At 38.0% G+C, this 9,863-nt stretch overlaps 1 protein-coding gene across 1 annotated transcript in view; it reads right to left on the bottom strand.

Annotated features, from left to right (window-relative positions):
- Positions 1–9,863, bottom strand: part of PHEX (phosphate regulating endopeptidase homolog X-linked) — a 263,978-nt gene that overhangs the window by 246,186 nt on the left and 7,929 nt on the right. Inside the window, exon 2 of the mRNA XM_027868359.1 lies at positions 8,779–8,847. Within this exon, the coding sequence (XP_027724160.1) occupies positions 8,779–8,847 (69 nt within the window). The remainder of the gene's footprint in view (positions 1–8,778; positions 8,848–9,863) is intronic.

Raw genomic sequence — 9,863 nt, forward strand, 5'->3', positions numbered from 1 at the left:
AAAATAGTTGGAAGATAATCCAAGAGGGGAAGAAACCAAGACTAGGAAAGAGCTCCTGCAGAAGATAGGATTGGAGCTCAGTCTTGTAGGAAACCAAGGAAACTAGGCTAAGAACACGAGGGACAGCCAGTGCCAAGGCATAGAAACAGTAGATGGCAATGTCATGTTCAAAGAAGAGCAAGCAGACAAGTTCAGCTGCTCTGCAGCATGTGTGAAGAAGAGTAACATAAGAAAACAAAAAATGCAGGAAGGAGCCAGATTCTGAAAAGTTTTAAATGCCAAAGAAAGGACTTTATATTTGATCCTGGAAGTACTAGTGAGCCACTGGAGTTCACTGAATGATAGAGTCAGAAGAATGCTTTAGAAAAATCAGTTTGGATGCTGAGTGAAGTGAGTAGAACCAGGAGAATAATATACATGGTAACAGCAACACTGTGTAATGATCAACCATGATTGACTTAGCTCTTCTCAGCAACACGATGATCCGAGACAATTCCAAAAGACTCATGATAGAAAATACTATCCCCATCCAGAGAAAGAACTATGGAGTCTAACTGCAGATCAAAGCATACAATTTAACTTTTTTTGGTGGTTTTTCCCTTTTGTTCTGTTTCTTCTTTCACAACATGAGTAATGTGGAAATATGTTTATATGATTGCACATGTATAACCTATATCAGAATGCTTGCCATCTTGGAGAGGAGGGGATGGGAAGGAGGGAAGGAGAAAAAATTTGGAACTCAAAAATCTCATAAAAAGTCATTGTTGACAACTGTCTTTACATATAATTGGGGATGGGGTGGGGAATAGTATTTTAATACTATTTACCAAAAAAAAGAAAAATCAGTTTGGCAGATGAGTGGAAAATGGATTGGGATGGGAAAAGATTTAAGGCAAGGAGACTTTTCAAATTTTTTATTTATTTTATTTTTAATTTATGGAATAAAACAAGCATTTCCATAACAGTATAATTAATAAAAAGATTGTATATGAAACTGCATGTCTATTATGTGCAACTTGCTATTCTTTTTAAGTATATAATAAAGTTATCATGTAAATTTTTTCTTTTTTTTTCTTCCTTCTTACCCCTTACCCGCTGCACCCACCTCCTCCTGCCCTAGAGATGACTACCATTAGATACAATGGAGGGAGACTTTTGCAATACTACAGGTGAGAAGTAGGGAGAATCTGAACTAGCAGTGTAGCCATGGGAAAGGAGAGAAGGAGGCATATATGAAAGACATGAAGGGAGAAACAAACAAGATTTGTCAACTGATTGGATATACAGAATGAGTTAGAGTGAGAAATCAAAGTCAACACTGAGGTTGTGGGCCTGGATGACTACAAAGGTTAATGATACCTTTGATAGTTATATTGAAGTTCAGGAGTATTTAGAGAGAAAGTTCTATTCTGGACACATTGAGCTTGAGAGACCTACAGGACATCTAGTTTGATGTGCCCAAAAAGTAATTTTTTATGTGGGACTGGAGCTGAATATATAAATCTGTGAATTATCTGTATAGGAATGATCATTGAACCCACAGGACCTGAGATTACTAAAGGAGATGGTATGGGATAGAAATACAATGAGGATAGTTCTTTTTTTAAAGTTTGACACCGAAAAGGAGGAAAGCTAAAGGATGATGACTTTAAGGGATGACAATATCAAGGAAAGAGTTGTTTGTTTGTTTAAGACTAAGGAATTCCTGAGCATGGTTATAGATGGTGGGAAAGGAGTTAGTATACATAGGGAGCTAGAACAAGAGAGAAGGGAAGATTGATGAGGTAAGTTTCTAAATGAGTCAAGAGGGGATGGGATCAGTAACACAAGTGGGGTACAAGGGTTAGCCTTGGCAAGAAGATCTTTCTCATCCTCTGAGACTAGAGCAAAAGAAAATATGGGTGATGATCCAGAAGGGTTTTGAAGTATGGAGAAAGGGAGATAAGGGAGATCATGACAGATGGTCTCAATTTTCTAAGTAAAAAAGGATGCAGAGTCACCTGCTGAGATACCAGGGAATAGGAATAGCTTTGGAGGGTTTGTAGATAGAGAGGTTTTTGGAAGAGCTGTTGTGGGGAGTGTGATATAGATTCAATAAGAGAGGAACAAAAGGATTCCTACGCAGCAATGAAGACCCAGATAGGGATTGTTAACAGGGAGCCAGTCAGCATAGCTTTTATGACCCTCTTCAGCATTGTTTAGCACCTTGGCAGTAGGAGTAGAGAAAGCAAATGGTGCAAGTAACCCAAGGCTGAGGATCGGCAGGCTGTGAACAGTAGAAGACCAAAATTATTTCTTTTTTGATATTCTGCCTATGTAGATGAAGACTAAATTTATTTAAGTTATGAAGTGGTAGAAATCACTGCCGGTCCCACTTCTGCACAATATTTATAATCATATAGGGCAGTCCTCATGCTCATTTTTCTTCACATACCCACATTATTTTCTGGCTTCCTTACAGAGTAAGGAAGGAAATACAGGAAAAAACAAAAAGAAATGGGGGGAACAAAAAAATCCTCAAATCCTCAAATGCCTTCTACTTGCCCCCCAGGTGTTCTTGCAGGTACTTAGAAAAACTGCAAGATCAACTCAGACCTAGGCCCCAGGAAAACACAAGAGAGCTACATCACTCACAGAGAATCTGGAAAGAAACCCATTCAGTCAAAACACTTAAGCTTTAGCTCCACAATCTATTATTAAAGAAAATTCACAGCTGCATGCTATGGAGCACTTTTTGCTGAGAAACTGGGATTTAAGCTTCCAAGGGACTGAGGTTGTCAAGATACCAAAAACCTCCTTTTCCCTAATTCAGCTCTACTGAAGGACAAAGAGAAGCCTGGGTGGCCCTGCTTTAATAAAAGAAATATGATGATGTAGTAAACTTGTAAATGTTCAAGTTATAGCAACTCCCAAGTCATTCAGTGTAATTGAGATTGTTGCTTTGCCTCCATCTCACACAACCTGGGGTCAAGAGAAGTGTATGGCATTGTATCTTGACACAAGGCATTATGGCATAATAGTGATTGAAGTAGGGTCTTAAATGCTCTTCCCATTCCCCACACCACCACTACTACCTCCTTAATAAATGCTGGTCTCCTTCCTTCCTTCCTTCCTTCCTTCCTTTATTCCTTCTTTCCTTCCTTTATTTCTTCCTGAGGTCCAGCAGCTGGAGGGATTGGGGATTCTTCCAGTGGAAGATGGCATTGGAGCTGTGTCTTGAAAGCAGCTAAGGATTCTGAGAAGCTGAGATTGGAGGAGAGAGAAGGCAGCATTCTGGGCATGAGGGACAACCAGTGCAAAGGCATAGAAAAGGATGATGGAGTGTTGAATGTGAGACACAGAGTTTTGTTCTTTTTTTTGTCTGGACTGTAAGTGTATGGAACGTAGTAATGAATGTAGAAGAAGGCTGGAAATGTTGGAAGGGAACATAGCGTAAGGAACTTTAAATATCAAAGAGGACTTATATTTCATCCTTCAGGTTATAATAGAGAGCTACTGGAGTGAATAAGGGGGTGACACAGACCTTAGCTTTAGAAAAATCTCTTTGGCAGCTGTGTGGAGGATGGATTAGAGTGGGGAGAGAGACTGAAGGCAGAAAGACTAATTAGTAGGCCATTGCAATAATTTAGGACTTGCCAGAAGCCTTAGCTTCTTTCAAGACACAGCTCCAATGCCACCTTCTACAGGAAGAGTTTCTAAGGAAGGAATAGAGGAAGAGAGAGAGAGGGAGGGAGGAAAGAAGGAAGGAAGGAAGGAAGGAAACAAGCATCTATTAAGTACTCACTATGTGCCAGGAACTATGATAAGCACTTTACAAATTTCATACCATTTGATCCTCATAACAACGCTATTATTACCTACATTTTACAGTTGAGGAAACTGAAGCAGACATTTATTAAGTCACCTGCCTAAGGTCATACAACTAGGAAGTGTCTGAGACTGGGTTTGAACTTAGGTCTTCCCGATTCCAGGCCCAGCAGCCTGACCACTGAACCACCTAGCTGCCTCTATCATCACCTTCCATCTACTCCTTATGTATTTTGTGTACACTTATTTATGTATGTGTGCCTTTCCTCATTAGAATATAAACTCCTTGAAGGCTGAGACTATTTTTTCCTTTTTCTCTGTATCCCAACACTTAGCACAGTTCATGGCACATAGTAATTGCCTAATAACTGCTTGTAGATTGGTTGATTGATTGACCACTAAATTAGCTATTAATATTCCAAATGAGATCCTTGTCCAATGACCAACAGGTGGACATACTGCTGCAATAAATGAATCAATAAACCTTGATATTTTCACTATGAATGAAACCAGAGATAAAAAATGCTTCCAAATGGAAGGTTGGCTTATAAGGCAGATGGTGAATCTGGAAGCCCCAGGAGTTGGTTTTAGCTTACATTTGTGCTGAACACTTTGTCCTTTTATATTGCAGTATTTGTAATAAGCATTTGCAAAAAGATCATTATGAAAATAATTGTAGCTTATGCACCAATATTTGTCATAGATAAAGCAAGCAGATAAATTTCTTTGAAGAACTTGATAAGAATTTTTCAATTCAATCTACTGTATGCTACTATAACGGGGTGAGGGAGATGGTTAGGGGGCCCTTGACCAAATGAGTTCTGTCCCCCTATCTACTAATTGAAATTATAGGATGTAAAGGACAGATAGATCTTCCAGGATGAAAAGGTCAGCTAACAGAAATGTTGAAATATAAGAACAGCCTTTTTCAGACTTTGATTTTTCCAATTGCATCTTATAAAGGATGCCACTTTCAGACTTTGATTAGCCAACCACCTGAAGCATGAATCAGGTATTTAAGCAATGTTACAGAGGACATTTTGCTCAGAGTTCAAATGATGCTCCTGTTTGTGAGTGACATTGTACTAAAAATGTCAAGCCTCAGAACATTACAGTTTTCTAAATGGGATCCATAATCACTCCAAAGAGTTTGACCTATCTATATTTATTGAGAAAAACCAAGTGAACTAAAGAATATTCATTGCTCAAACTATAATATTAGATAACTCATAGAGCTGGTTCATCTGTATACATCTCTTAGACAGAGCCTGCAAATGAGCAATGATCTGGGATAGAATTGAAGAGAATTAACAAGATGGCCTTTAGGAAATTGCATGGCACTTTTAATGACACCAAGATTTTCCCTAAGACAACAGCTATTTTTTTAAACAATAATATTCTTCTAGTGATGATGTATGGTTGTGAGTCATGGAAATTCAAAAAAATTAAAGTCAAGTATCACCCTAAGAACAATGGAGAGGTGCATAGTGGACTTCTGAAAACTGCCACACATCACCAATGAGAAATTGTTCATGAAAAGCAGCACAAATGACATCATAACAGAATTATATGTTTGAGAAAAGAGATGGTCTATCCACAAAGAAAGAATAAGGGATAATCAATTAATATTCCACATGCTCCATTGATAGCTACAAAATGGCAAGACTTGCTATGGAGGAGTCATGGGAGGACATGAATAAGAGTTGCATAACATGAACAGTCACAAATTAATTATGTTGTGCATCACTGAAAAAAAACACATCAATGAAATAACATATCCATGGATGTTCTTAATAATTCACCTTACAGGACTATTGTGACGAAAGCATTTTATGAATTAAGTAACAACAATAATAATGTGATGTTAATATATTACATTGTATTATAAAGTGCTATATCTTTCCCCAAACCCTTTCTCAGTACCCTATTCCTAAGCCCTGAATACAGACATAAAACCTTAACCACTATTTCTTGCATAAGCTCTCTAGTTGGCCAAAGCTCTTCTGATGATGTACACTAAACAGGTGTTCCCAGGGCCACTGGGGATTCTGGGTTTCAAATTACATAATAGTGGAATTTATCTTGATGTGCTTTTCCTATAGAAATAGCAATATTTCCATTTTATTTTTAACATTCCTAAGTCATTCCCTTAAGTGAAAATTAAAAACAGAACTGCAAGAAAGAGGGAAAAAACTTACTACATGGCAGGTGGCCTTATTATCAAGTGTCCTTCTGGAAAGGAGACTCCAACATTATTACAGTTTATAAACAAGGGATGGGCAAAGTTTAAACAAAATAAAGTGGCCCATGGTATGAAAAGACTTTATAAAAATTTATGAATTTATGGGACCAGCGAGGTGGCACAGTAGATAGAGTACCGGCCCTGGAATCAGGAAGACCTGAGTTCAAATCCGACCCCAGACAAATAACACTTACTAGCTATGTGACCCTGGGCAAGTCACTTAACTCCCATTGTCCAACCAAAAAAAAAATTTATGAATTTAAAAATTTTAGTGAATTCTTCAACCTCTCCAAATTTTTCTATGCTCTCTCTTTCACACTCCTTTGTCAATGTGGTAAACAATATAAACAGAGTAAGTCACTGGCTAAGCTTTTTTCTCAAGTGGGCTACCATACCCAACTACACATTTCTAAAAGAAAATCTACAATAAGTGGGCATGGACATCCTTCTGGATAAAAACAGGGCAAGGCCTGGGGACACAAATTATTCTGGGAACAAAGATGGGGACAGGGGCTCCTTAGGATGTGTTCAAAGCCCATTGCTAAATTAGCAGTGTAAGCATTTAAATCAGAAATCAGTAATTGCTACAAATCAAGGGTTGCACTATGGTTTTGTTCATTATCTAGACTTAAAATATTAATAATGCAGATTAAATTTAAAAGCATGTGTACATGCTCCCTACCTTAAACGTTTACCAGCAAACCTTTGAATTGCTCTGCAAATACTGCTTGAGCTCAGCAGGCGTGCGGTAGGAGGCTCAGGGAATGAAGTCATCACCAGACCAGAGGCCTAGTGACTGTAGGTTAATAATACTATCATTATTATTATTTTTACTATTATTATGTAACTGGCATTTATAGAACATTTTAAGGTTTGCAAAATGCTTTATACCTATTATCTTATTTGAGTCTCAAACATCCATGAATGGGATATAAACTTGTGTGGGCATTCCAACAAAGTTGGGAAGGCCTAACCTGATTTATTTCTGAAATGCTCAGTAATGAGAGAAACACAGAACCAAAACTAAGGCCTATGTCAGAAAGAGTCCCACACCAATCAAGAATTTTTGTTGTTCAGCAGTTTTTCAGTCAAATCTGACTCTTTATGACCCTATTTGGGATTTTCTTGGCAAAGATACTAGAGTGGTTTGTCATTTCTTTTTCCAACTCATTTTACAGATGAGGAAAATGAGGCAAAAGGGTTAAGTGACTTTCCCAGGGTCACACAGTAAGTGTCTGGGGCTGGATTTGAACTCAGGAGATGAGTCTTCCTGACTTCAGGCCAGGCACTCTGTTCATTATGGCGCCACCTAGCTGCCCTGCCAACTCAGTCAAGAATGAGCTGGGGTCAAGAGAACACTAGAAAGACTAGTGAGGGAGAACTGTCCACAGGATGGGTCTTAATCCCACCCAGGTTTGTGATGTCTACTCTGAGAAATATTGAAATCAACTAACACATGCCCTTGGTGTTACCCACCTAAAGTACCACCTGAAGGGTTGAGCAAAAGGTCCCAAATAGCTAGGCTCTAACCCTGAGTTAAAGGAAAATCAATCAGGTGGGTAGAGATGTAGAAGTTTGGCCTCGCATTCAAGACTCTTCATCTCCATGGTTTTGATATACTATTGCCTATATTTTTCCCTAATATTCCCTTTTTACCACCTCTACATCTTAAAATCTTATTCCATTCTCCTAGGCCTAGCTCATCTGCCACTACGAAGCCTTTCCTAACCTCACCTCATGTGATCTCATAGTATATTGTACTAATCTTATGCACTTATAATTTGTATTATGTTTATTATTGTATTAATATTTGTATTATATTTATCATAGATCCCTTATTGGATTATAAGATTCTGGAGGACAAGGATTGTATCTTAGTTATCTATGTACATACATTAGCACCAAGCTTAGTACATTGAAAATATTTGGTTTATATATAACATGCAAATGTTTGAGGTAGGAAGGGAAAGAGGAAGGAAGGAAAAAAAGAAGGAAGGAAAGAGGGAGAGAAGGAGGGAGAAAGGGAAGGAAGGAAAGGAGACATGGAAAAAAAGAAAAGGTAAGGGGGGAGGAAGAACTTTACATTGTAAATATTCTCTGTGGGATACCCACTCACATGTGACCTGATTAATCTCAGTCAAAGAAGTACATTTCATCTGGAGGAATACAGGTGAGATCCAAGGAAATTATAAGTCAGCATCTTAGTAGCATTATATAAAACGTCCCTCCCTGGTAGGCTATAACCAAATCTCAAAAAAAAAAAAAGAAAAGAAAAGGTCTTTTGACTTCCAACAGAACCTATTGCTTAAGAAAAAAATAAAGTGAATTTCTGCTCAAAAATAGTATAAGGTCTGGTAGTCTCTATCTATAGAGCAATTTTGAAAGTGTTTGTCAGGGTGAGATGAAACTGTGTCCAGTGTGAGTTTTGCCTCAAGACTTGTTTGAAAAGAGGCTGTTCAGCCTTTTGGTTTCCATCATAATTTTTTACAGAGATGCTCAGAATATAATGCAGCTATTCCCTGGGAAAGAAACAAGAAAACCAGAAACCTCCTGTCCAGGATTCCGCATACAGGGTTTATTTTTGGCCAAACTTAACATTTAATCAAAACTGCATTTACCACAAGGTAAACCTCCAACAAGCAGAAGTCTAAAAATGTCGCCTGTTTTCTATTCCTTTCCTCAAGGTACCAGAATTACAACTCAGTACAGGATGGGAAATTGTTACTTACCAACTTCAATGCATTCTGGTGTCAAGCAATATTTCTGTTTAGCTTGAAGATTTAAAAAACCTTGGCTAACTGAAAAATAGAAAAGAAAAATAAATAAGTCAATTACCTGTGGTGTAGTGAGCCACCAGCAGAGGGGTAGATTCACATGAGTGAGTTGTTTGGGATAGCACTTAGCCCCTTTGGTTTTTCATACATTGTGCAATAATCAGCAATTTAATCTACAGAGTTTCATCTTTGGAGTCTTACTATTCCCATTTTAGAGAAAAGAAAATCAAGTCTTGGAAGCAGCATGCAGTACTGAAAAGAGCCACGGATTTAGAATCAGAGGACCTAGATTTGAATCCTAGGTTTGCTACTGTTGTTTGCATGACCATGAACAAATTATTACTGTCTCTGGGCCTGTTTTTTTTTATTTATAAAATCAAAAGATTTTGACATTTCCCAGTTCCCTTTCAGCTTTGAATGGGTTATTCTAATGATTCCATTAGATTGTTTTTTGAGGGCAGGAACTATCTTTTGTTTTTATTTGTTTGTTTGTTTTTTAGGGTTTTTTGTATCCCCATCACTTAGTATACTACCTGGCACAAAGTAGGCACCTAGTAAGTATTTTTTGACTGATTGACTGACTGACTGACTGACCTGTGATTTGAGCTATATCCAGAATTTCTGAGTGAGCTTTGGGCCTATAAAGTAATGTACACACACACACATGCACACACACACACACACACACACACACACTCTAGTTAGTTCAATTACAAACTGCATATCTACTGTCCAAAGTCTAAATTGGCTAAACTGGAGTGGTTCACGCTCAGGTTACCCCCCCAAAGTGAGGAACTTTTAAGCCATAGCAGCTCTCAAAGATCATATTTTAAGTGAGAAATGAGTTGCAATATTCATTAGTGGAAGGAATGTACACACCAATAATTCAGCAAGCATTTTTATTAAGCTCCTACTATACCCACTGCATTATGCTATCGGTGCTGGAAGCTTACATTCTACCTAGGGGATACAAAGTATAAACAGCTAAGTATGCACACACACACACACACACACACACACACACACACACACACACACAC

The sequence above is a fragment of the Vombatus ursinus genome, unplaced genomic scaffold (assembly GCF_900497805.2).
Source record: "Vombatus ursinus unplaced genomic scaffold, bare-nosed wombat genome assembly UNPS02001419.1, whole genome shotgun sequence".
NCBI lineage: Eukaryota > Metazoa > Chordata > Mammalia > Diprotodontia > Vombatidae > Vombatus > Vombatus ursinus.